This window comes from Caretta caretta, chromosome 19, assembly GCF_965140235.1.
Source record: "Caretta caretta isolate rCarCar2 chromosome 19, rCarCar1.hap1, whole genome shotgun sequence".
NCBI lineage: Eukaryota > Metazoa > Chordata > Testudines > Cheloniidae > Caretta > Caretta caretta.
Window position 1 is genome coordinate 9,755,837 of NC_134224.1, and position 27,316 is coordinate 9,783,152.

Consider the following 27,316-nt stretch of genomic DNA (forward strand, 5'->3'; position numbering starts at 1 on the left):
GTGTTATTATTTTATCAACTACAATTGGGTAATAACATAGTAAAAGCCCCCTGATTGGTTAAGAACTTAGATTGGTTAATAATTAAATCACACAGTGTTTTGATATCACATGCTGCAAAGAGCCACCGGAGACTCATTAAAGAGCCACCTGCAGCTTGCGAGCCTCAGTCTGAGTATGACTGGGTTAGACAAACACCTGTCAGGGATGGTCTAGGTGATACTTAGTCCTGCCTCAGTGCAGGGGACAGGACTAGATGATCAGTCGAGGACCCTTCCAGTCCTACATTTCTAAGATTCTGTATTTCTCCAAGTATCTACCAAGGTGAATCCATTTTACAGAGAGGGAAGCTGAGGCTAAGTGACTTGCCCACGGTCATGCACTGGGGCAGTGGCTGGGTATAAAATCCAGGAGTTTCTAATTGCCAGCCTCTGCAAGAACCAGTAGGACATGCTCCCGGATGACATGCAGTCATCAAGGCTGGTGTTTGCTTTAATATTTAGAGTGAGGATGTGATGTTTAGCCACACTCTGTTAGTAATAATACTTTGTACTTTTACAACACATTTCCTGTAAGGATCTTAAAGCACTTTACAGACTTAAACTCTCATGATTCCCCTGCGATGAGCTGGTAGGCCAGCTATACTTATTCCCATTTTACAGGTGAGGAAACTGAGACACAGAATGTCAGTGGTGATCATGTGTTACAGGTGCCGGATCTGCAGAGGCTACCTGTGACAGCCCCTGCTCGGGGACCTTGCTTCTTTAGCTCAAGTTGTAGCTGCACAAGACCTCCTTTTGGTTCCAGGCACGTCAGCCAAGATAGCAGGTGTTGTGTAAGTGACTCGGCCACGATCAGATGAGGACTCTGATGGAAGATGGAGCTCCTGGCACCCAGTCCTGCCCTCTGCCCACTAGGGCACGCTCCCTCACTGGCCAGGGCTGAGGTAAACAACCTACTGTGGGTCTGTGCCTTTAAGAGAGTCAGGAGGCAGCCTGGGGGGGACTGGGTGTAACCTTGTTGAATCAGTGAGACTGGAGGAGGTTGGAGGCTGGACAATAGTTCTGAGCTGGGTTGCTAAGAGCTTGGAATTCCCCATGGGGAGGGGAGCAAGGGACCTCCAGAGGGGGGCGGGCCTCACCCTGCTGAGCGGCAGGCAGCTGCACCAACCACAGAGCTGGCTGGGACTTACCTGGTGGGGCTGCCTCCGCTCAGGTGTGTCCGGGAGTCCTGCCCCTGGACAGACTTTCCGGGAAGGGAGCTGGGCATGGAGCCCATCGGTGCCTGGAGCCCTGTGAAGGTGGCGCAGTGGCTGAGAGGTGAGTGCGGTGGAGGTTTCAGGGCTGGCCAGGGGCTGGAACAGTTTGTCCGGTGGGGGGTGCTGAGAGCCATTGAACCAAACTGTAAACCCTGTGTGTGATGGAAACCACTTCAAGCCATCAGGCGTGGTAGCACCCCTCATTCCAGCACCTGTGGCCAGGGGGTGCACTCCAGGCCCTAGGGCGGGCAGGCGGCTGCCCGCTCCCATGGCAGAGTCTGCGCTGGCAGGAGGAGCTGTGCAAGACCTGCTGGGAGCAGGAGTGGCTGAAACCTTCTGGGGGGCCCTGGCAGAGGCGGGTGAGACTCATGCGGGCATGGCGTGGCTGGGCACGGCGTGGCTGGGCACGGCTCGGATCCCTGCCCTGGGGGAGGAGAGGCATTCCTAGGGGAGGATATACGGTCCAATGCAGGGAGGTGCACATGCTGGGGTGGGTGGATATGCAGCTCTCTGGGGACCTGCCAGTAGGGAGGAAACAGATCTGGCAGCCAGGGAAGGCAACTGGTGTTACACACTTGGTGGGATGGGGGAGAAGGTAGATCGGAGGTTCTGTTCTCCCAGTCTCCTGACACGAGGACGAGGGGCCCATCAGTGAAACAGAAAGGGGACGAACTCAAAACCGACACAAGGAAATATTTTTTCCCCACAGTGCGCAGCGAGATGGTGGAACTCACTGCCACAGGATGCGTCTGAGGCCAAAACCTCGGCAAGACCCCAAAGGGGTTTGGATGTGTTTGGTGGACAACAGGAATGTCTGGAGTTAGACGAGTTAATGCTCTTCTGGAAGGGCTGTTAAAGTGCGTGCTTCAGGGCTTGAGCCAGCCTCTAACTCCTGGGGTTAGGAGGGTTCCTTCACCGTGCTCTGAAGCCGCGGGTGCTGGTCTCTCTCCAAGGTTGGCCTAGGTGGTTTCTGATCGAGCCTGGCAGTTCCTGTGCCCCTGAGGGAGCGGCGGTGGTGAAGGCGAGCGGACAGGAAGGCCTGGCAGAGCTGTCAGCAGAGGGGGAATCCAGGCTGAGGTGGTGGTGGCAGATGTCTGGACGTGGGCAATCTGGGAGCAGCTGGGCAGTGACTGCGTTTGCCCCTTTCAGGCCTGGACAAGGTGCTGCAGCAGTATCCCTTTGAGACGTGGTCCCTGACCGGGAACGATTTGCTGCAGCTGTCCTATCGGCGCTTGGAGGAGCTGGGCCTGAGGCGTGTCGGCCATCAGGAGCTCATTCTGGAAGCTGTGGAGCAGCTGTGCATGCTGGTGAGTGAGCGACCGTGAATCTGGAGTGAGGCCCGCTCCCGATCTCCAGCACCGCCTGCGGTGAGCGACCGTGAGAGGGTTCCCTCCCAGGTCTCACCTGCGGCCTTGCTTCCCAGAGGGAGGGAGCTCTGGGATTCAGGGGATGGGTGGATTTCCCCCCCCCCCAGCAGTTTTGGGGAGCAGTGCAGAGTTGTGGGGTGTCTGCCACCCTCAGTCTTCGTTCTGAGCCGCTCCAGGGCTGGCTCCTCTCTCCTCTGCCGAGCTAGTTTGGATTGTTCCCCCAGAACTACGAGCTGGAGACCACCAGCCTGGGGACGCTGACGGAGAAGCTGCAGCAAGTCGCTTGGACCACCCAGACCCTCATCCTGAGCCGCAGGAAGGTGACCGCGTATGATGGCGAGGCCATCGAGACGCCCTCCCCGGACCTCCTGGCCTGCATTGCTGAGCTGATCACGGCGGCCAAGGGGCTCTTCACCTGGCTCAGCAGGTACTTGCTTCCCCAGTCTGCAGAGGCCAGGGAAAGAGCATGGAGAGACTGGAAGGCCAGGGCCACGTAAGGAGGGATCCCACATGATAAGGAAGGGGATCGCTGAATGGCACGGGAGGCAAGCTACAGGCCTTCTGTTTCTGTGGGGTTTGCATACACTGTCTTTCCAGAGGTGGAAAGGGATGCCAGACCAATGCTGTCAGGACTGGTTGCGTGGCAGCCAGTGTCTCCCTGGCCAGAGGAGGATGGTCTGTTAGCACAGAGGGACAAGGCTCCGCTCAGTGACTGGGGAGGGGAGGGCTGTGACCACGCTATTCTTGATGATGGTGAAAACAGCAGCAGGCCAGCCTGGAGCCTTCTGTGCAGAGAAAGGGCACAGCATGGGCAGTGGCTGGACAAGGGTCCTCTGCCCGTGTGCTTCTGCCCTAGAGGGACCCCCTCTTGGGGCCAGAGGGGAGTTTCGTCTCCACAGCCTGCTCACTCCTTTGCTGAGCCTCCCCACAGAAGAAGTGGCTCTATGGGGTGTGGACACCTGCGTGGCAGAAACAAGACTGAGACTCCCAGCTTGTTCCACTGAGCGCCCGGCAGCTGCCCACTGCAGGCGATGAGCTCTGTGTTCTATCCCCGGCTGCTTGTGCCAACTGGGGCCCCTTCAGAAAGCTCCATAAAATCCTGGAAGACTGTGTTTAAACCCCTGGCCCGAGGGGAGGACGGTGCCTCAATTAACTTGAGGCTCGTTGGGCCCTCTCCTTTCCTGCCTTCGTTTATCTAATGACTCCGTCTCACTCATGCACCTCATAGGTATCTCTTCTCTCACCTGAATGATTACTCAGCCAGCCGGGACATTGTCTCGCTTTGCAGAGAACTGGCCCAGATCCTGCAGAAGGTCAGTAACGAGGGTTTAAAAATCCCAAGAAACCAAAGCCAGACTGTGTCAGGGTTGGCATGTTTGTGTGTTACCCCTGAGATGTGCAGGGGGCCTGTGGATATGGGTGACGTCTCTTCAGTACTCGTGTCGTGCCGGGGTGTCTCATGACCTAGGAAGTGAGAGTAGGAGGGGCAGAAAAGGAGGGTGGCCCAAATACCATGGTGATGAGCACAGTGTAAGGACTGACAGTCACACACACCGCACACACTTTTCTCACTAGCAAACGATCAGTGAGATGTTTCCCAAAACTTCATCAGGATCTCCCCTCCAAAATGTTCCTCCTTGGCTGATAAATACCCCCTTTCCCAAGAGAGCGTGAACTCCTAGCGGGACTGGGGAATCTATTTATTTGTTCTTATTTCAATTCAAAACATTTTCTCTTAGTCTCAGCAACACTGCTTGACCAGCAAATATTCTGGACGCTGTCAATTTAACCACTGTGTTACTAGCCCCTGGGATTTTAAAGCTTCTTTCCCATCCTCTAATTTGTCCCTCGTCATGCTTTGTCTGTGCATCTCCCTCAGCTCAGAGAATGAAAATTGCTCATGTCTGTTTCATGTTTGTTTCAAAGTCCATTTCACTTTTGGGCTGTCCCCTGCTGCAGTGTTTGGGTTACTAATGCTTCAGGTAGATGTTGTTTAAAAATGTGTGTTTTCATTACAATTTAAATCTGTACTGGAGACCTTCCTGTTGCTCTTAGTGTGTCCATACATCTAAATGTTGGGCCACTTCTGAACAGACAAGTGAACCTTGCACCGGTTCAATAGTATATTTTTCAGGGATAAAGCCGCGTGTGTTGATAGACTAGCCCAATGTCCAATTTGGAGCTTGTTGCTTATAGAGGAACCCAGCCATATCCTTCTGCATTATGATTTTTATCCGTGAAATCTGGTTCATTTCATAGGCAAACAATTTGCCCTTCCAAAGTGTTTTTATCGGACACGGGGCGCCGTCCCCTCTGTCAGGGATGGGTTAGCGGTAGCTGATTTAGATGAATGGATATTGGTGGAAGGATGGAGAGTGTTAGAAGAAGGAATCTGACTGGAGATTATAAACTGTCAGCTGATGGAACAGATAACCATACCCTGCCTTTCAATAGTTCCCTTTCCCTACAGTTCTCAAACTGATTTACAAACATGAATGAAGCCCTATTAAATAAGTCAGGGTCACCCACATGTGTAGATAGGGAAACTGAGGCACAGAGATGAACTGATTTGCTCAATGTGTCAGGACTAAAATGCCTGAATCCTGGCTCCTCATCTCCTGCTCGAACCACTAGACTCATGTCTATAAGCAAGTCGCTGCTGAAGGGGTGTATGTCGGAGTGGTGGTATTTGGGTAGTAGGAAGGAGTGCTGTTAACTACCTTCATCTTCCAGTTCTCCTCTGTTCACGCATCTTCTGCAGTGCTCCTTCATCTTGCATTCACAGGCTGCGAGATGGTAAAAGCAGACTCGGGTCTCGGCATGCCTTCTAGCCAGCAAGGCCTTTGTAGTCCACAGGGCCCAATGGGATCCCAAGTATGTTCTGACTCTTCTAACAACTTCTTGGACCCCAGCAGGGCTCTCCAGCTAGAGTAGAAGGTTAGCAGGAAGAGGTACCCACCGACAGCAGTGCTGGTAGTTCAAATCCTAGGCATGCACCTTTCCTTCAAGAACCCACTTTAGGGGCAAGTCCATGGGTACCTGAGGAGCCCATCAAGGAAGGCTCAGGGAGGGACAGTAGGTTTTAGTGTTGCAAACATGCTGTGAATGCTTCCTGGAGAGAGGTCTGGAAGTGGAGCATCCATGCCAAGTGGAGAGACCGCGCTTTGCCTGGGGTGTATGCCATCAGGTCACCTGAGCCCTCGTCGGTATCTATCTTGGGAATGGCCTTGCTTTATAGAAAGGTTATGGCAGTGATTCACAGCTGGCCAAAGGAACGCGTGTCCCTGAGATGCCCGGGGAAGGCTCGGTGCCTCTGAGGTGCTGCCCAGGGGAACGTGGGATATAGGGGATGAGAGAGCCATGGGTGTATCCGCAATCGGACCCCTGGCCTGCCACAGCTCAGTCAGCTGCAAGGAAGGAAAGAGAAAATGACCAGAGTGTGAGCAGGGAAGGGACAAGGAGATAAACAACATCAAAGTGGGGGTGGGGAACTGTTCTTTATATAACCCTGTGATTCACCCTTTGAGATCAGGTTCCGGGCTGGGGGGAGCTCAGTTGTCCATAAGACTCAGCTGAGCGAAAGGGAGGAGAGAGACTAACGGGCCGAACCAGAGATTCAGGGGACGCTGTTCTGCTGAGCCACAGGTACTGGGAGCTAATAATTCTCCTAAAGATCCTGGCCTGCTCAGGGTGGAATGCAGAGTCCGGGGCACCCGCAGGAGAGGGCGTGTCAGGAATGGGCTCTGGGCTTCTCTGGCTTTGGAAACAGGGCCTGGAAGCGTGGAAGGGATGGGTAGCTGTGAGGTGGGGGAGGGGAGATTGTGACATGGAGAGAGATGGAAAAGGAGACTCAGAGAAACCTTAATGGCTTGTAAATGAGTGGGAGAGGGATGGAGGGCAAGGGGACAGGGTCTGGGGGGCAGGAGAGGGGGTGGAGGGCTAGGGGACGGGGTCTGGGGGGGCTGGGGCAGGAGGTGGTGGGTTTAGGGCTGTGGGGCAGGAAGAAACTGACCTTACTAATAACCTAAAAGTAGAGCCTGCTGGGATATTTTAGGGTTAGAGCCAAGATCCACCCGTGCAACAGAAGGGCGCTCAATGCCTTGCCTGCTCTACCTTGCTGTGGTTCACACCTTCCTCTGCCATGCTAAGCCAGGAGGTCCCTGCCATTGTGCCCTGCGGGGTGGGGATTCCTTTCTGCTCCCAGATCCGGAGGTTGGTGTAACTGTGTCTGAGCAAGAATGGCCTCAGTAAGGCATCTCTCACCCATTACCCCCTGCCCCCCATCCCATAACAATGGACTCTTCTCCCTTGGGGAGGGGACGGAGCCTTCCAAACACCGACTGCCCTCTGGACAGACACCCCTCTGTGTCTAGCCCAGCGGCTGCCCCACATTCTCGCCACGTGCGCTGCCTGGGTTGACCAGTTCATTCTTATTTCCCATCTCCAGGGTGTTTTCCCCACTCCTGCCCTCCAGCAATCTCCTCTTGTCTTAGTCACTCTGATCTTCCAGTGAAATTCCCAAGAAGAGGCTGGAGGTGGGGCCTCGGGGCCTCATCCGAAGCCCCTGGAAGCCAAAAGGAGACTCTCAAAGGTCTGTCCTTAGAGCGAGGAGTACCTCCGACAGCAACTCGGATCCTGGATCCTCTTTCCGTTGCTATACGGAGTCGTGTGAGGGCTCAGCGCAATCGCCCAGTGACTCCCCAGCCAGATTGTTGGGGAGTCGGGTGCTGCGTGGGCGGCTGCGCGCTGTCCACCCCCATCCGGGCTAAATGGCAGAGACTAAAATGACCTCTTGGCAGAGTACCCGTCTCTGGGAGCATAAGTATCATCAGCCCACCTGCAGGGGCCAATCGCCTGTCCTCGAGGATCCCAGTGTGCTCCTTAGGCCTAGATGTGATCGGCCAGGCTTTCCCTCCCCCAAACACGGGCTTTCTCGCAACACGCAGCCGCTGTCTGGGAGGAGCCAGGCGGCACTGACGGGAGTGTGTGAAGAATGGCGTCTCCGTTGGAGACAGCTGGAGGAGTCGAGGCTGGTGGAATGTAACAACCTGCCCTGGAAGCGGGCCAGGATGCTGGGGTTAATCCTGCTGCTGCTCTTAAAAACCAGTGCTGAGAAGTCTTTCGTGACCACACAGCCTTACGTCTCGCCTGGAGGCCAGCGGCACGGCACCCTCTGGGACAGGGCGGGGGCATTGGGAGAGGAGCCACCAGCACCTGGGACCTGTGGGCTGTGTTGTGATCCCCACCATCATCCCAAGCAGGGCCGTCATGATCAGCTCCTGGCTTGGAAGAATCTCGGGGAGTTACAACATATAAAAGCTGGATCGACCTAACTTATTGCGTGTCTCTCGTTCTTCTAGGACTGCGGAGTGTCTGAGAGAGAGAACCGGATCCTGCTGATTGTAAGTATGGCTGTGCAGCTGCCGTGTCTGTGTGTGTGTGTGTGTGTGTATATTCCGCAACCCTTGAGGTCGCTGCTGCCCTTCTGTAGAGGCCGTGAGGTCCTGGCGGGTTTCCGGAGGAATGAGTCTCTCCTGCTGTCCTTCAGTGCAGGCACCTTGCGGGGATCTGTGAGAACATCTCGAGCTGCAGCCCGGCAGCCCTGCTGAACCAGACTGCCATCTTGGAGAGCGTCGACCTCGTGCCCACCGAGCCAGAGGACAGTCTGGTGAGTCCGCTCCTCCGCCACTGGCTCACGCTGGGGACTCGTTTGACGTTTCCAAACTCTGTCTGTCCCTCTTTGCAGGGCATCGAGATCAAATCCACTAACTCCTGCCTCCACTTCATAGTGGGAACCGCCACTAAGGTGAGAGATTTGTCGGGGCTGGGCGGGGGAAGATGGCTTCTGATTTGGTCTTTCCAGCCTGCAGGTGCAGGGAGACGGCTCAGAACTGGTGTCCCAACATAGCCCCCTTCTTAAACCTACCTACACTGGCCCATAATGAGCAAAATCCATTTTCCCCCTGGGTATCAGAACCCCCTGGGCTTGTTAAGGCACCAAACCCTCTTCCTGAACCAGCTCTAGGACATGGGCTGCACTGGACAGGACTTGGCTGAGTCCTTCCTACTCAGCTGCCTTGTGGCCGTGTGTCACGCTAGCCTTGGCCAAGGCTTCAGCCGGCGCTTTGGTTCAGTCGTCTCCTCCTGCGCTCACGCCTGTGATTGAACGGGAATCGCCCAAAAGATCAGGCCTGCGAGTTAATGGTTAATCCCCCTTTCCTGAGCCCCTCTGACTTACATCAGCCAGAGAGCTGCTTAACTCTGATTAGGCCACAGTGTAAGTGGCTTGAGAGCTTGTCTCCGCTTCCCAACGAGCACGGTTCTGACACCGCTCGGGTCTTTTCCTTGCCTCTCCCCCTAGTCTCCAGCTGACGACTGCAGCCAGATCCTGCCGGGGGATGAGATCGTTCAAGTCAACGGGCAGGTGGTGGTAAGTATGTCCCTGTCCTCGCTCCGTTAGCTTGCTGGTCTCTTGGGACAGCCAAAATCCTACTAGGAAAGGGGGTCTCTGAGTGTAGCTGCGATCATGGCTGATGTGTATGGTCTGCCCTGGCTGATCCTCATCTGTGTTAAAGTGGGGAAGAACCTCACACTCAGTAGGGGGTGCAGCCTGGCCTCTGGTTAGAGTGGGGGGCTTTGGGTTCTAGTCCTGACTCGCTGTGTCACCTTTGGCAAGTCACTTTCGTTCTCTCTGAGTCTGGTGGGGCTCCCCACGTGCGAGACTCTTTCCCAACGGAAGGTGTGATCCCAGCCCCGAAGGGATCAGGCTAAAACTCACTTCAACTCTGGGCCTCGCGAACCCCCTCCTGGCAAGGGGATCGTGCTGGCTCCCCCTTTATAAAAGGCTCTGAGGTCCTTGGATGACAATGCAACGTATCCCTACTCATGTTTACTAAGACTGGTTGGTTCCCACTTAATTGCCCTGGACCCTCTTGACTGTAGGAGTCAGATGCCACTGGGATGCTAGAATGGCTAGTTTCCTTTATTAGAAAGCCTGGTGCTAGCTTTTTTTTCTTTCCTCCATCCCCTCTTCGCTCTCTGACTCACATGCTGCATGGAGGAGAAGCAAATGCCACCAAAGCCTGGCTTCCCCCTCCCCCTCCTCCATTCTAAACACAAGTGCTTGGGCACACCCAGGAAACAGGTAGAATCGCTGTAAGGAACCCAGTGTTTCTACCCTGACTCTCTGGCAAACCACATGCTCAACAGACTGAAACCAGATGAGAGAGGGGGAGGAAAGGAGGGTTTCAGGCTCAGTGCTGGGAGAGGCCAACACCCAGCACTTGGCTGAGCTCTCCACGCTTACAAACATCAGTTAATTTAGCCTCGTAAATCTCTACTGCCCACTTGAGTGGGGTCAGAATCGTTCTCTCCATTTGACCGTGAAGCATCTGGTTAGGTGGGTGACTGTCTGCTTGAGCTGGTCAGAAAACAGGTCTTTTCCTGTGGGAAGAAAAGTTGACTTTTCAGCAAAAAATCAAAATCTGAAACAACTGGGTTCAGCAATGGTGCTGCGGTACCCCCTGGGAGTTGTCATTTGAGTTCTCATGCTCCCATCTCCTCTATACCTGGGCTCCCTAGTTGGACTATATCTCCCATGATGCACCAGTCTCACCTCTTGGGGAAAGCAGATGGTGCATGACAGCATCTCTGGCTGTGATGCAGCATGGGATATGTAGTCAGGCTGGAAAGCCCAGCATATAGAGGAGACTGGGGACATGAAGCAGCTGGACTACAGCTCCCATGAGGCACCACAAAAGATCTATCCAAAATGAAATGTTTCAGTATTTGAACAAAACCTGAACCTCTTTATGGGCATTCAGGTTTGCAGCAACAATAAAATCAATTTCCACAGAAATCAGATACTTAGAAAAATGGAAAAAATTGTTCCATTGAAAACCAGTTTTCATGGAGAATTTTCAGCCGGCCCTCCTGCTGACCCTCTGACAGGGAGGACCGGCTGGCTGACTGCAGGCTATTAGCTGAATGTCTCTGACTTGGCCGCTGGTGCTGCGGAAATGGACAGTGAAATGAGAAGGGCATGGATGACTAGCTTACGAAACTGCTTTGATGGCCAGGTGTTTAACTGGGTTGTCACGTCGTTTGGAATCCCTGGTGGGCATGGTGGGATTGCTGCTGGCTAGCTGGATGTCTTGTGAAGTGCGTGGTTGCTGAATCACGTGACTATAGATTCCCTTGTCTGCACCATGGAGCTGTAATAGATGCAGGTGTCTAAACCCTGATCACAGCTTGTACCAGGTGCCTAGGGAGAGAAACATCCCCTTTCTGAAATCCAGTGGCTCGCGGTGCTCATGGTCCAGAGTAATAGTTACCAGACACGAGATCAAACTGATGGCCTCACCAGCTGACAGAGCCCATGTAACAGAGTAGAATGACTTGCAGAGTTGCCTGTTTCAAACAGCCCATTCAGTGTGATTCGGCCTGTGCTGGCAATGAGCACTGACCTGCTAATCCCATGTGTAGGTGGGTTGGACTCGAGTGAATCTGGTAAAGAAAATACTCGAAAAGCCAAACCAGGTGACGTTGGTGCTGAAGAAGATTCCACTAACCTCTGTGGGGTCCCCGTGTTCCCCCAGGTCTCCGTGCCATCAGGTGAGCCCGACCCGGTACCCCCACACCCCCAGCATGAGGACTGAACCTTTACTTGCTGTGCTGGATAGGCAGTGACCGGCTAGGAACCCAGTGGTGCTGGGCATTCGGAGGTGGATCGCAGGGCCCTCTCTGCCTGGTCCCCAGGGCTAGCTGTTGCTGCATTGCTGTCTTTTTGGAGGGGGCACCAGCTCCCATCCCCACCCAGCGTGCCTCATTGTGCTGGCTGGAGGCTCCTTCCTGGGGCTTAGCAGTTCTGCAGCTACCCTTTCATTCCAGGCCCTATCTCGGGTCAATGCTTTTGTGAAGTGCCCCGAGTTTCCTCTGACTCAGTGCTGAAGGCTTTGTCCCAGCAACACAGAAGAGCACTAGTGTGGTGACCCCGCTCTGCTGTGCGGCTATTGAGCTCCAGTGGTGCGCAGGATGGAAATTCGCTGACTGTTTTATAGGCACCTGGCAGCTTCTTGGGTGCTGCAGAATCTCCTGGCTTGGAAAGCAATGACTCTCCAGTAAGCTTGGTCTCCCTGCCTTCCAGGTAAGAGCCCAGAACCTTAATCCAAAGTGACTTCCTGTTGCTAATCTTTCCCTAGGCCTCTCTAGCGGCTCTGCCCTGTGGCTGTGTTGGGAGAGTGACGAGTCATTGTCTGTTCATCACAGAAAGGTGGGGCGGGCAGGGACCTCAGAGGTCTAGTCGAGCCCCCTGCGCTGAGGCAGAAGTCAGTAAACCTAGAATCAGCATCTCTCAGATGTAACCACTAGGGGCTTTTCTTGCAGCCATGGGGGGGGGGGGGTAATAGCCCCTCCCTCTCCCTGTTGCTCCTGGATGCACCGCCCTGGTGTTATCTGCTGGGGCGGCCAGCCAGGGTTGCGCCCTGCCCTCCTCTGGAGACACTTGGGGCACAATGCTGGAGGAGCAGGCAGCCGGTGAGTTCCCCACCTTCCCTGGGGCGGTGGTGCTCAGGCTTTTGGCTTCAGCCCTGGAGTGGTGGGCTGGCAGGCACTAGCAGGGCGGCTTTGGGCTCCAGTCCCAGGCTCTGGCCCCCTGCTGCCTCCCCCAGCCCCTCATCCAGGGCTTAATCTGTCCCCAATCTTGGCAGGGCTGAGTAAGTCTGCTGTGAAAAGTGATACCTGTATGTTTGTTAATTTCACTTTTCACAACAGACTTATTGGCTAGCAGAAATCAGGTATGATGATTTGGACGTGTCTATGTGCCTCTTTCTTTGTTTCTCCTAAAGCTAATTAAGTATTTTAGGAAAAAGTGTGAGAGTGGCCACCAGCAAGAGTTGGGGGCTGCACTCTGGGCCATCAAAAAATTTGTCCTAAGAACCCCTGTCCTAGACTATTCTTGACATGTGTTTGTCTGACCTGTTCTTAAAAGCCTCTGATGACGGGGTTCCCACAACCTCCCTAGGTAACCTGTTCCAGTGCTTCACCACCCTCCAAGGTAGAAAGCTTTTCCTAATATCTAACCTAAAAATCCTAAATCTCCCCGGCTGCAAACCAAAGCCAATTACTTCTTGTCCTACTCTCAGTGGACTCAGGAAAACAATTGATCACAGTCCTGTTTATCACAACCTTGTAGGTGTTTGAAGTCTGTTATCTTGTCCCCTGTCAGCCTTCTCTTCTCTAGACTAAACAGGCTCAATTCTTCCAACCTTTTCTCGGTCGGTGGTGTAAGTCAAAGACCCTGCTTCTGTAGGTTTGCTCAGGTAGAGGGTAGATCTGATAAGATCACCGTCACCAGGGGATAATTTATGAAGTGCTTGGAGATCTAGGGCTGAAAAGCACCACAGAAGATCTAGGCAGTATTTATTTATTTATTTTATGTTGTTTTTGTCTGGAGCCTCGCACTTGTTTTGCCCCACTGACTTTTCCATTAAGTAACATTTTGTGTGGGAGAGGAAAATGATGCAGCATCAGCTCCTAGATCGCACGTATGGTGCCAAAGGTAAAAACGGCCCACGTGACCAGCACCGACCGGCATTGCTTTGCTGAACTGAACTCTGATGAAACGCTCCCACCCACACACCGTTGGGGCTTGCAGGGTGGTGCGATCCTGCTGAATAGCAAACATACCACAGGGTTGGTTTGCTGTCAAGTGCTAGCTAAAGGTTTCTCCTCTCCTGAAGCGTGATCGCCGGGTTGGAATCGGGGCTGGACTCTGCGCTGGATCTCGCCACTGACGAAGAGGAGGAGTTTGTCTCAAGCCACCCCAGAGAGGAGACCAGGGACTTCCTACGGCAACTCCCCGCTGAAGGTAGGAGAGAGCAGATGCCCTCTGCATCCTGTGGAAAGCAGCAAGCCCTCCTCTGAAAGGCTTTCCACACTGGTGCGAGCTCTGCTTGTTGCAGGTTAGTGGGACTGGATTGTGGGCAGATACTTGGCTGAGAGTCCTGTGCCCTGTGCAGAGCAACACTGGGACCATAGGTGCCGACTCCGTGGGTGCTCTGGGGCTCGAGCACCCGTGGGGTGGGGGGGGAATAGGGGGTCCTCAGCACCCACCAGGCACAGCTGTTCAGCAGGGCCCCAGTGCTGCCAGCAGAGCAGGGAGCAGCTGGCAGAAGGTGCTGGGGGAGGGAAGGGGCACCGTGGGGGAAGGGATGGAGAGGGGGCAGGGCCTCAGGCCAGAGCGGGGATGGAGCACCCACCAAGGAAAAATGTCAGCACCTGTGACTGGGACTCCTGTTATAAATGGCGCCCGCCCCGGACACTCTGTCTGCCTCCCATACAGCGCCGTGCACATTTGAGGCCCTATCTGATCCTCTTTGTGCTACTGTGATATAAGTAAGTCAGGAAAGGGACTAAGCCGACTGGAGTCAGGGCAGGTCTAAAGAGTGCTGCCGACTGCTTGGAGCGGAGGCCTGGGTATCCGGCGTCTCTTCCTGGCTTGGGTGCTGACTCACTGTGCAACTTTAAGCAAGTCCCTTAACAATGCTGTGCCTCAGTTTCCCCATGTGTAAAACAATACTGATAGTACCCTCCTTGCAGGGCTCTTCTGAAACTTTCATCAACTAAGATTCCCGGAGATCTCCTGAGAGATTATCCATTGTGTGATATGTGCAAAGGTGCTCCATGTAGGGCACATGCAGAGCATGTGGTAACATTGGTTCTGGAGGGCCAGCTTCCCCACAGAGCTTGTTTGGTTTACATGGCCATGGGGTGGGGGAAGTGAGTTGAGACTACAGTGTTCGGGTAAAATGTGGCATGGACGATACTGCGCTTCAAGCCTTAAAGGGTAGGCCCCTTGCAAACCTCAGGGCTTGAGCAACTGGAATGGCGCTCATGTTACAGAATAGAGGCTTTAGTGGGGCCAGCTGGGGATCTGGCCCTAAATTTTTAACCAGCTGTCTGACCTCTCCGTGCGAGTGAAATACAAATCGCTATGTGGCTCAGAGGTGTTGGAGTCCCCCTGACCAGTTTGATCTTTGCAGGTGGTTCAGCAGCCCCTACGTTGGAGATCCAAGCTTTGGGGGCAGGATTTGAAGGGCGCAGCTCCCCCGTTGCTGTCGCTCCAGCCAGACCCAGCACCTTGGAACTCGGATCTAAGGAGTCCCCAGAGAACGGAATTGGGAGCAGAAGTCGGGGACCAGAATCTCCCGCTCTTCCAAACAAGGTGAGAGGAGAGCGAACGAGCCTAGGCCAGTCTCTTCCTGTGTGTCTGTACAGTGACAACCCCCTGGGCCTGAGGTGGCTGAGGCCTCTAGGCACTAATGCAGCACACACGACTAAGATAAACATGGATGGGGTTGAGAAGGCCACATGGGCTCCTAATGTCCCTCCCCTGTTAGACCAGAAGGAACTCCATTAGAAATTTAAAAGGCAACAAATATAAAACTGAGATGAGAGGGAAAAAATCTTTAACTTTGTGTGTGGTGAACTTGTGGAACTCACTGCTGCAGGATGTCTGAGGCAAATAACTTAACAGGACCCTCATCTTCATCCTTAAAAATGATTGGGATTTTCAAATGTGCTCAGGGCTGGCCTATTTCTGTTCCCAATGAAGTCATTGGGAGTATACCCTACCCTGCAGTTAATGTCACCTGGTGGGCAGGCAGCTGCATGCTGAACCAGCTATAGCCCCGGGTGCTCTAAGCAAGAAAGCTATGATCGCCCAGCCATTTCCCGCATACAACGGCCAGCCAGCGAGTGCATTGTCTGCTCTCCACTGGCAGGCCAGTGCCATAGACAATGGCGTCTCCTTCACTTTATCGTCTGCCTCCCAAAAGCCTAGTGAGTTGCTTGCATGGCCAGGATCTTTGTAACCACATGTATCTGTGTCCTCTCCATCCCTTTTAGAGCAGCACCAAGAGTTGCTCCAGGCAGAAAGGTGAGTGGCCTCCTCCCGTCCCCCTGTGGGTTTGACAATCTTGAGCATTTTGAGTTAACCAGGGGATTGGAGCATTTCCTCCCCTTTCACAAAGGATTGTTTTTCCCCAGGCCCAAGGCGCATTCTTAGGTTGCACATTAACTTGGCCACAGGGCCGGTGGCCCAGGGCAGCCCGCCAAGGAGGGTGCCGTGCGCAGGGTTTGCCTGAGTCCCGGGGGCTGACGGGGTGAGCAGCAGCGTCTGGAGGGGGCGGGGGGGACCTGAGCTGCAGGGGGGCAGTTGGACAACCAGCCAGGTGACTCCTCCTGATCAGGGCTGCCCCTCCTCCCTCCTGCTGCTCGGCACTGGGAGTGTCCTGTTTACTGTGCAGAGAGATGGGGGCGAGGCTGCTGTCGGGGTGTCCCCCTCCCCCCACCCATGAACCCGGTCTGCACTGAGCTGGGGTGACAGGACGGGTGGGGGGGGAATCTGTCCATGCTGCTGCCTCTCTGGGTCGGGCAGCTGCCTGTGTCTGAACAAGCCTTCAGGCTCCTGATCCTGAGGGCTTTCTTAAAGAGACAGCACGCTCCTACTCACTCAGGCGCGCGCACGCACGCTCTCTCTCCTCGCTCCCTCCGCCCCCCCCCCAGCCCCCTAGGGGTGCGTGGGGCAGAGGAGCAGCAGTCCAGCGGGGGAGCGCCGGAGGGGGGATGCAGGAGTGTTAGGGGTGAAGGGGACACAGTGCAGGGGTTAGGAGTGAAGGGAGAGTGGGGATCCCGGGAAGCCCTTGAGGGCCAGGGGCAATGGGGGGGAGGGCACCATACCCACGGGGGCCAAGGGCACCAAAATGCACATTTGCCCAGGGTGCGATTTCCCTAAGGCCGGCCCTGCTTGGCCACACAGCCCAGAGGGAAGAGGGGTCCCGTGGGATGTGGCTACCCGGCGTTCTGTGCCGTTTGGCCGCGAGATGCAGAACGCACTCAGGCTGCAGAGCCCCGGAAGGAAGGGCCAGACGTGGTGCTCGGGGCTGCAGAAGTGGTGTCCGTCTGGTGCCGCTTCTCTTGGCTGCGGAGCAGAATCCGGGTGTTTCTGTTCTGAGCCTGGGGCTGGGAGAACCTGCTCTGATCCTTTCTCTTCCCCGCCCCACCCTTCCTCCCTCCGTCCTCTGCTCCTTGGTGAGCTTCTGCCGCGGAAGCAAGGGGCTCAGCACTGGGCCGAGCCAGGCCTAGTGCCAGCCGGCTGTGCTGTTCCAGTCCCCTCTCTTCCCCCGCCAGTGCAGCTCCTTCCCCATCTCCTTGCAGCTGGCTGCCAGCTGCTGCAGTCCATAGTGGTTTTGGGGGATGGAGAGAGTCCCTCCAGGGGCTTGGCTGAGAACCACCAAGCTTATTTCCTTTTGACCAGAGGCAGACTGGGATGAATGGCCGGCGCATTTACGGGCGGGAGCAGCTAGGGCCCAGGCTCACCATTGTCCTGCACCAAAAAGCATGGGACTTTCCCCACTGCCCTACAGGGCTCCTCTGTGTCTCTGCTATCCCCTAGTGGTGAGAGGGCGCAGGGGGTGGGGGAGCCTTGCAGGGAAGCCACTATGAGACTGCTGTCGGGGCAGGGCTGGGGCAGGATTCATGGGAAGCGGGTGGCTCCTCTTTTGGAGAGAGCTCCCCTCGCTGTGCCTCACTCCCACTGCCCCCCTCTCCTCCTTCCTTGCAGGAGTGGCTACCAGGCTGAGCCGCCGGCGGGTGTCCTGTCGGGAGCTGGGCAAGGTGGACTGCGACGGCTGGCTCCTGAAGAAGAAAGACCACGTGGGATTCATGTCCCAGAAATGGAAACGCTGCTGGTTTGTGCTGAAGGGCCACATTCTCTACTGGTACAATCAGCCCAGTGTGAGTGTGTCCCTCAACGCTGGGGATTAGTGGAAAGGGGCAGGTCGGGGGGTATACAGAGGTGCTGTGTCCTCAGGGGGCTTAGGGCGGGAGGGAAGAGGGTGTTGGCTGCTGGACTCCAGAGATCCTGAGACAAATCTACAGGGACCGTGTAAAGTGAGACAAGTTAGAGTTCGCTATGCTCAGAGCCCATTGGACTGCCCCAGGCCTAGGTCAGCCCAGCCACTGTTGGGTTAGGGAGTCTTTGCAGGTGTGCCGAGGAATCAGAAGTTCAGAGAAGGGGGGAGAGATTTCTGTGCCTCTCCCTCCCGTTAGCGGCACCTTCTCTCCTGGCCCAGTTGGTGCATGTCCCCAAATGAGACTCCTCTACGCTCCGATAACTCAGTGAGCCAAATTCAGAGGTGATCTGTAAGAGGGGTGGGTGGGTGTAACAGCCCCACAGAGAGGGCTGGAAGAAGGTGGATCCTGCACCAGCTTTGTGGGCTTTTTCCCCACTCTCTGACTCCACCAACCCCATTTCTAAGGAGAAGCCTGATCTCTTCTGGAAAGCGCATTCAGGTCTATGTACTGAAAGGCCAGATAAGAAGAGCTGGGGATTATTCTTTATTGTTATAATACCCAAGGACAGCATGACGTTGATTTACCTTCTTGGTACAGTGGCTCTCCTGGCCACAGAGTCCCATATGATGCCCCAAAACCAAATGAATCTTGCTTCTAAATGCCAACGGCAGCAAAGCCCCCTGTGTGTGACGTGCCCCTTGTTTCACCGCCCAGGACGAGAAAGCCGTGGGCCTGATCAACGTGTCGACCTACGACCTGGAAAGCACCCGGGAGCAGAAGAAGAAATAGTGAGTACGGGAGATGCTGAGCAGAGACCTCAGCTTCGGGAGAGGAGGGCGAATTTAACCTGGGAGAGGAGGACCCTGAAGCACGGATGGCGTGGGAGCGCTCTCCGTAGGGCAGCACATCCGTCGGAGCGCTTGGTGCCAAGCCGATTAGCCGTACGCAACGGTGCAGGAGCTCTGTGTGGGGAGAAGCTCCCAGCTGCTCCAGTCCCCGCCTCTCCAGCAGGAGGCGCTGAGTAACAGTGCTGTAGGGGAAACAAGCAGCCCCCTCCCAGCAGCAGGCGCTGTAGGGCGTAGTGCAGGAGAGCCATCTGCGAGGTGGAGCTGTAGAGAACTGCCTAGAGGGAAAGGCGCTCTCCAGACTGCTCCTTGCGGATGGGTTTGGATTTGATGACTGTCGGGAGGGGGGAATTTAAAAATCCCAAATAAAAGGGTCTGTTGAAAGTTAAGGGCGAACATGTGTTTCAGCAGAGCCCAGCTAGCCCCGGGGGAGGCTGGAAATGGGGCTAAGAATGGGACACCTGTTTCACTCTTAACTAGGGGGTAGTTACAGCTGCCCGCTAATACGGGAGGAATTTGTGGAAAATGCAGCCGCATCCTTGTTCTTCTTTCAGTGTCTTCCAGCTCTGCCATGAGAAGTACAAACCTTTCGTCTTCGCAGCAGAGACTCTGGCTGATCTGAGCATGTAAGTGGCCGGGTTGGGGCAGGCCAGGCTGTCCCTGCATGAATTTGACATCGCTAAGTAAACACCCTGCGGTGATCCATGCAAACCATGACTGGCCACAAAACCCCTCTCCTTGCTTGCTAAAATACCCGGATGCAGTTAAACTCCAGCATTCTCGGGAGGGACTGAACCAGCCTGAATCCACAGTTCCTGTGGTCACTGGAGGCTGTGTCCAAATGGCCGGTACGATTCAGTGAGGGCCGTGGTTCTCAGGCTGTGATTTGTGGAACCCGCCCCAATGGGCCACAGACTAAAATGCTGTGGGGACCATGCTTTGGAGGGTTTGGGCTGCCAGGAAGGGAGGTGGCTGTGGAAGAGGGCCGGATCTCTCATTCCCAACGGGTTGCAGAAGGAAAAGGCTGGAGACGCATTGGTCTGAGATGGCTTTCGCCACACATGAGGGGGTGCATGTGATGGAAGGGGAAGTGCCTGGGAACCTGGGAGGGGGTCTCTTTGGTGACTGTCCGTGATCTGTTCATCTTCCCAGGTGGGTGAGTGGTTTGATCACCGCAAAAACCAAATACAAGCTGGCCCAGGAATCGCTCCCGCATAGAGAAGAAGGTAGGAACCAGGCACCTTGCTGAACAGGGCTGGAACCCCACATGTGAACCAGCTATTACATGCCATGTCCCTACAGGGTGACTGGATGAGCCCCTCCCAGAATCCTCCTGACTCCAGTGGGCTCCACTCCCGTATCTATGTGAGCTGGGGGGGGGGGGTGTCTCTCTCGTAATCTGGGAGCAGCTGCTTCAGGAAGACAATGCTTAAAGTGCACCCCTCAGGACACTGCTCTGTTTTCAATTGGCTGGGTCTGTAACCCCCACTATTCCCCCCCCGGCACGGGTGCACACAGACATTTTAAGTACTGGTGGGGAACCAAAGCTCTTGGATCTTGGAGACCAGTCAGTCCTCACTGCCTCTGGCTTGGGGGTCAGCGTGGGCCCTGTGGCACCCTAGGGTCTGGTCTCTTCTCCAGAGTTCTGTGCTCAGCTGGTGAAGGCCCAAATGCACGGTGACCGAGATCCGAAAGGAGGATCACACACGAGCGATTCGCGTGGGAGACCTGCAATGTGGCGGGATCCATCCCGCTGGCATTGGGACTCCGTGCAGTGATTGCTGATTCATGGGCCTTTTGACAAAAGCGAGGGGACCCCAACTTTGTGTGCAGGGTAGGACCTTTGAGACTAAAGAGGGACACCCCTGAAAAAGGTGGTGAGTTTGGGGTACAGGGGTCGGGGGAAAGGGTCCTGCTCTGCATTGACTGCTGGCACCCCCCACTCCTCCCCGCTTTGAGACCAAGAATCCAAAGATGTGGGCGAGCCAGGCTCTGTTCCAGCTCCCAGTCTTTCCTTTCCTGGCCTGGGAGCAGCTTGCTGCACCTTACGGTGGGGAGGGGGTGAAGACGAGAATCCTATTGCTGAGCCATGAATCCTCCAGTCAACAAGGGGCAGCAGGGCTGGAGCGATGTTGGGTGACAAGACACAGTGCGGCCTAATGGTTAGATGGCCAGCTTGGGGACCAAGAGGCCTTGCCCCACCTTCCCACTCCATGGGGATCATCCCCAGCTGGCAGGCTGGGCCCCTTCTTCTCGCTAAAGTGCGGTGAGATCCTTGGATAGAAGGCGCTGGAGAAGGGCAGCTTGTGCTGGGCAGGAGCAAAGGGTGGTGGCTGGTCCAGGCTTTCCCGCTGATAGTCCCCTCTGCGCGTCTCCCGCCAGACTGCTACAGTGAGACGGAAGCTGAGGATCTTGACGACGACTCTCCCAAGCCTGGCTCTGATCTGGTGAGCGTCACCGGGGACGGGGGTGGACTCTACCGTCCAGCCGGGGAGAGCCTGGCCCTGTGTGATGGGACATGGGATCAGCTGTTGGCCCTCCCTTTGTGGATGCTGGCGGGCGGGGCTGCGTCGCGGGTGTCAAACGCGGCTCGGCAAAGGGCGAGAGGACGGTGGCTCTTCCCAACCTTCCTTGCTGTTGGGGGGCGGGGCGGGTCTTTAAACAGAAATGTTCTTCCCCAGCTGCCAAGGAGAAGGGAGCTGCTCACCACGCTGGAGAGAGCCCATCCCAGTGCTGCAATGGGGAGCCCTGACTCCACCGGCCCAGTGGGGAGCCCCGTCCCTGGCAGTGGCAGGCCCTGCTCGCCCCTGGGTAAGTGCTAGTGAGATCAAGCCTGGATTTAGGGCCGCTGTGCGTCACCTGTGCTCAGTATGGCCCCCTGGTGACTGATCCAGGTAAAGCAGTTAGTGAACCCACGGCAGACTCTGCTCACAAAGTTGGTTCTTTCGCTCAAGCAGAGCGGGCTCCGGGGGGCGGGGGCGGGGGCGGGGGCGGGGGGTGTTACACAAGTGGGTCCTTTCTGGGGCAGGTCGGCGGGAGGGTGCTGAATGGAGGGCGGGGGAGGGGTTGTCAGGGCTTCTCCTTTGTTGTGGAGAATCTCCTATGGACACCCCACCCATCCCCTTTCTGTTCAGCCTCCCCCCAGGATCTGGTCTGGTGTGTCCCCGTACGATTGGTGTCAGAATGTCCAAAGGGCCATAGATCCTGTTGTGGCACCAACATGCTGTTCCATGAGCTAGCCGCTGTGTCTGGGGAATGTCGTATTTCTCCAGCGCCATCTGTGGACGTTCTTATAACCCTCTTGACCACGGAGAACCAGGGTCCTGAACGGGCTGTCGTGCCGAAGCCTGATCTGCTTGGGGCCATCCTCGCAGCAGGCATCACCTGCTCCCCACAAGTCCATCACCCTGGCACAGAGGCTGTTCCAGCCCCACTCTAACTCTATCTGCTGTGGGTCTTTTCCCCCGCCCCCTTCCTCCCCCCGCCTTATGCAGACTCCCCTGGCGAAGAACTGGAGTCCCTAATTAAGTGTCTGAAGCAAGGCGGGGTGTCTCTCATCGGCACGTGCCAGCTCGTGACCCACGAGCAGTACCGCAAATCCTTCATCAAGCGCAACAAAAACCCCCAGATCAACGAGAGGGTTCACCTGGTCCGGGCCCTGCAAAGCACGCTCAAAGTAGGTGAAACGTTCAAGCCCCCTCGCCGTGTAATGCCCTCTGACGCACAAGCACTGAGCCGTGGGGAATGTTCTTTTCCTTTTGCAGGCGAAGTTGGCTGAGCTCCAGATCCTCAATCAGCTCCTGAACGACTCGGAACTGACCTCGGAGAAATTCAGACACTGGAAAGAAGAGCATCAGGAGTTATACCAGGAAATCCACCAGTGGTGGGTGCACCAGCCAGGCCAGGCTGAAGGTCTAGAAGCAGAACTTGGCGCTGAATCCAGTCCACAGGAAGCTGCCGGTGCGAGGCCGTAACACATGGAAACAAGGCAGATCCCGGGCAATAACGTTCCCTTCATGAACCTCACTGCAGGGAATAACACGTCCTCCTCTCATTTCAGAGAGAGAGTCCTGTCATCTCTGTCCCATGAAGAAACATGGTGCTCTGAGAGCAAGGAGGAATGCTGCTTGCTCACAACACGCAGTGCGTCAATGTAACTGGAAAGTGGGATGCATTTTAAAGACCCCGTTTAAGACACCTTAGAGCAGGATTTTATGTAGGGAACCACTTTTGACAAAGCCTTGTAATTCCGAGGACTGAGGGAGGAATTCTCGGAATGGATCCTCGGTTGGGTCTAAAGAGAATTGCTTGTTTTAAAAGAACTGCTGTTTCCATTTGCCAGTGATGTTTAATTAATCTGCATCCATATACTTCACTGACTAACTGACCCCAACTCTGTGAGGCCAGAACAGTCCCTTTGGGTATAATTCTGAGACTGGGATATTCAACATGTTGATGCCTTGGCATTTCTCATCACTCGACATCCATCCAGAGCCCGATCAGAACCAAGAGCCCGTGTGATGGAAGATCTTTTATGGATAGAAGGATCAGAGAAGTGCTGCCTGGCCCCCTCTGGCTCTGCTTGCGGCGGTAAATATTCATTTGATAAAGAAAGGCTGGTTTTCATATATGTACAAATAATTCTGTGTAACAGTATTTGTGAGTGGACAGAGTCAGACTCTTTAAGTGCCATTCTGTGTTCTTGCTACTAACTCCAAGTGTGACCTTGGGCGATTGCCTTAGTTTCCCTATATGTAAAAGGGGATAAGACAGATCTGCCTCACAAAGCTGCTGTATACTTTCATTTATTCATGTGGCCAAAGCTCTTTGAGCTCCCCTGCTGCAAGGCCTTGTTACAGATGTAGGCTGGCAGTCTGAGCCCGAATAAAGATCTGATCCAGCTCCCCTCGAAGGCGAGGGATGTGTTTGCTGTTGAGTGAGCTCTGCGTTGTTCTGTTTAAACATCCTGGACCAGTCTACCGTGCATTGGAAAGCGAGCCGACATTCCCCCCCCACGAGACGTGTGCTGTCAGGGTTCCCGTTACGGCTCTAAAATGAGCTGTGTAGATGTCACTTTAACATTGCTTCCCCTTCATCCCCCAGTTGTCAGAGCCCAAGCGTCAGCCTGAGCCGCAGAGGGCTAGTGCTGTAAAAACAGCTGTGTAGACAAGTCTGAGGAGACGGGCTGGGAGGCTCACTCCTGACGCAGCGTCGACAGGCTGACAGCAGCTGGCTCGCTACAGCCCTGCCAGTAATTTGAAGTAAAAGATCCAGCTGTGTTCTAGTATTTTAACTTTGCCATTTTTATTTTTTGTTAATCAAGTGCCTGACCCCAAGTCCCTTTCCTTTGCTGGCAAATCAGTTCAGGGCCTGTTCTAGCTAACGTCAACTCTTACAGGGACCCAGGTTTGAGCTACTGAAATGCACCCACCCTGTCCCCCTACATGTGAACCAGAAGCTGCCTCTAACAGGCATTTCCTTGGCTGCTTAGGGCAGGAGACGGTTGAGCCTCCATCATCTCATTATCTTCAGCAGCTGCCAGGACTGGAGTCCATTTGGAAGCTCAGGGAGAGTCTTCCTCTTGCTTTCAATAGGCTTTGTTGCCTGAGCGTGCCTTCACCCTAAAGTTACCACCCTCGCTGCTTGGTTCTGCTGCCCCAGCTTTCCGGACAGCCGGAACTGGCTCACCAGGGCATTAAGCTGTTCCCTTGCTCACCACCTCGCTCTAATTCAGTACCTCCAGTCTCAGCTAGGCTCTGGGCTTGTTCCTGTTGGGATGGGGAAGATCCCTCCATCCCTTGCGAGCTTCTGAGAAAGGAAAGCAGCCATTGTTCTATTTTTCTATTGTCAAAGCTGGTTTTTTTTTCTAAGCACTCTCCCCTGCCAGATTTATATACAGCAGAGGTTCAGTTTTATGTATGATCCAACCACTTCTCTGTTCCATCCTTAACCTCTCTGCATTTGGCCACTTATAGCTGGAATAGACAGGGGTTGCCTGAACCAGGCAAGGTTGGTTTTCTTAGGCCATGAATAAAACTGCGTTGATGACAGGTCCAGCTTTGCCTCCTTTTCTTATTTTAAGTTTTGGAATAGCAGCCTGTCTCTACAATGCAGGGAGTAGCTGGCTCCACAGAGACAGGATCCCAAACCCCTCTGTGCAATAGTCTCTCTCTACCCCTCTTTCCTTGCTTTCATCTCGCTTCAGGGGCTGGCCTCTCCTGCCTGGAGGGATATTCAGCCCCTCTCAAGAGGAAATAAGATGACCCTCAAAGAGAGGGACTATGCTAGGGTGCTCTGGAGGTGGGTGATGTCATCATGTGTTGTGTTACCTGAGCACTTCCAGGGCCTCAGACCAGAGCAGAGCCCAGCTAGGGCCGGGCCCAGGGAGAGCAGCTGAACACCGCTGGCCTCTGCTTGAGGACCAGAAGCATTTGCATGCCTCCTTCCCACCCTCCACCAGCAGCAGCAGGCACCATCCCACCCCTATCAAATCTGTGCTTGGAGAGTCCCGACTCTGCTGCCAGCTATGCTCCTCCCTTATCAATTTGCTTCGGCTGGATTACCTCTGGGTCAGCCCCCACTGCCAGTTCTACACCCCAGCTCCCCCCAAAGCTGCTCTCACTGTGCTTCCCCTGCCCCTTACAGATGTGACACAGCTGGAAGTGTGCACTCCCCTTCTGCTGCACCCTCCCTCAGCCCCTTCCCCCTGGTTGTGGGGGGGGGCAGTTTTCAAGTAGCATCAGGGAGACAAACCTACAGGCTGGTAAAACCCCAAAGTTGGCACGGCCCCTGAGACACCTCATTAGGGAGACGATCATCAGCCCATCTTTAAAATCAGCTTGATTGAGGGTGTTGATTTTCCCTGCCTGGCCAGCCTGTACATCCCTGTTACCAGCAATGCCAGTCCTGCGGGGTTGAAGATGTGCAGCTTGATCCTAGCGCAGCAGGGTAAAGGCACAGTCATGCTCAAGCAGCTACAGCAGGAGACCCACATGGACTCAGTGCACAAGGAAAAGACAGTTGTAATCCCCCAGAGAACAGTCCCCAACCCCCTCAGTTTCCTCTTCCAGCTTCCTGGTAGCCCCCCCCTCAGTAATCCACCTCATAAGGAGCCGCCACATTCCCTGAGCTGCTTTCCTCCTTCCTTTGGAAATTGACAGCCAGACAGATGCCAGCCACGATCTCAGCTACTCCGCCGCTCCAGCCAAGGTAGAGACAGGTCCCGAGCCGGAACTTGTCCCCTGCGGGGGTCTGGGGGTTGGCCATGTTCTCTAGGACTTCGTAAGCCATGTAAGATGTGGCGCATAGATACATGGCTCCAGAGAGAACCAGCAGGAGTCCAGCAGTTCCCGTAAGCTCAGGGTTGGGCTGGTCTGTCCACCAGCGCACCCCCACATGGGCTAGAGAGTAGCTCAGGACCCCTGTAAGCACTGAGATGACAGTGAGTGCTCTCAGCATCTGCATGGGCCAGGAGATGGCAGTCTCCTGGGGGATGGGTTGGCACGCCCTGCCCGGCAGGCCGATCACCTCCACGCAGCTTTCCCACAGACCATCGCTGAAGGAAACGTCCCGTGGGAAGCCGGGCCGCCTGGAGAATTCTCTCCACTGCGGGGTCACCGTGGCTGCCAGCAGCAAGACCCATCCCATGGGAGCCAGCACCAGTCCAAGGGCCACGGAGCCAGTTGCCATGGTCTGATGAGAAAGGGCCCAGGTCTCTTAGCCTCTTCAAGGGGGCTCCCTCGGGCTGGGATGAAGAGTCGGGCAGAGACGCTGTGCAATTGGGAAGGCGTTTTCTGGGATGCACGGAGCGGAAAGGAGAAAGTCGTCGCTCGTCTCCAGGGTGCTCTCAGGCCGGGCTGGAGGCTGCTGGAACCCAGGTGAAGATGTTGGTTATGGTTCTACTCTCCACATCACCTTGACTTTGTAAATCCTCTGTTGTGAACACGTTTCCTTCCTAACATTTCAAGCCTGTTGATTAAACGTTAAGTGACCCCCCCCCCATGCCCCCATGTTACACATTAACATTGCCTCGTGTTCCGCTCTGGGCCTAGATCGTGGCCAGACATAACAAAAGGCTCTAATCATGAATATGCACCAGGAAGGGGCCCCAGTGAGCAATGCTCTATTGACCCCCACCCGAGGTAACTGCGGGGAGAGTGCCTTCTGTTAGACCGTTTATGCTGCTTGGATCGCATCAGCCCCAACATGACACCTCTGCCTGTACCAGGGCTGAACTTGGCCCAATAGCTTCATGAAGGGCAAAGAGGTTGGAGGATTGGGGTGGGGGAAGGGTGTGAGAGAGAAATGGAGAAGGGTGATGAACACCAGCATTTGCATTGTGCAAGAGGGTATGTGTCTGGGTGGAGGATGGGTCTTGGGGAAAGGGGACCTGGGAGAGCTTGGGTGGGTGGGACAGGGGCTTTGGGTGGGTCGGCTTGGCTGGGAGTGTACAGGAAGGGGAGCTCTGGAAGACTGAGGGACATGGCGGGCGGGGAGACTAGGATCGCTGTGCAGCTGCGAGTGAATTGGCGGCTGCAGGCTCCAGGTTCTCATTGCCATGGAAACATGCCTTATTAAAGATGCCAGGTGCCTCCATCGTGTGCACTGTGCTGTACACAATATACTGCACACACTGCACTTTACACTGTGTCTAGGCAGTGGGCTAACATTCTTTCTCAGTTACCCCAGCATGAACCTAGCGTAACTCCAGAGAGGTCACGGCCGTTACTCTAGATTTGCCCCACGTGACAGAAGTTGGGCCAGGGGATCCAGTGGTTGGTGCAAAAGAAAGGGAATAGCCCAGGTGGGTTCTAGTCCTGTCTCTGCTATGGACCTTTTCCCCACACTCTGCTCTTCTAGCCTGATGTATTTAAAGGAGCAAGGTGCCAATGTTTGTCTTCCCAAGTGTCCATATTTCTACTTCTCAAATGCTGCCAGGTGTGGAAAGGCATGCTGAGCAGAGGGTAGCATTCCCCCCCCCCTCCCCCCCCCC

At 55.0% G+C, this 27,316-nt stretch overlaps 2 protein-coding genes across 2 annotated transcripts; one reads left to right on the forward strand and one right to left on the reverse strand.

Moving 5' to 3' along the window:
- The first annotated feature begins 1,016 nt into the window (after positions 1–1,016).
- Positions 1,017–23,264, forward strand: CNKSR1 (connector enhancer of kinase suppressor of Ras 1). The gene is made up of 21 exons (XM_048825931.2): positions 1,017–1,317; positions 2,406–2,563; positions 2,848–3,050; positions 3,852–3,936; positions 7,984–8,025; positions 8,172–8,291; positions 8,370–8,429; positions 8,985–9,053; positions 11,108–11,236; positions 11,683–11,768; positions 13,363–13,490; positions 14,665–14,846; positions 15,530–15,560; positions 17,247–17,419; positions 18,194–18,267; positions 18,879–18,950; positions 19,477–19,550; positions 20,707–20,771; positions 21,006–21,135; positions 21,819–22,000; positions 22,089–23,264. The coding sequence occupies exons 1-21, from the start codon at positions 1,266–1,268 to the stop codon at positions 22,296–22,298; spliced, it is 2,325 nt and encodes a 774-aa protein (XP_048681888.1). The 5' UTR covers positions 1,017–1,265; the 3' UTR covers positions 22,299–23,264.
- Positions 23,265–23,603: 339 nt separating this feature from the next.
- On the reverse strand, positions 23,604–26,270 carry LOC125624743 (claudin-23-like). The gene has a single exon (XM_048825940.2). It carries the CDS (start codon positions 26,011–26,013, stop codon positions 25,414–25,416), a length of 600 nt encoding a protein of 199 aa, XP_048681897.2. The 5' UTR covers positions 26,014–26,270; the 3' UTR covers positions 23,604–25,413.
- Between the last annotated feature and the right edge of the window lie 1,046 nt (positions 26,271–27,316).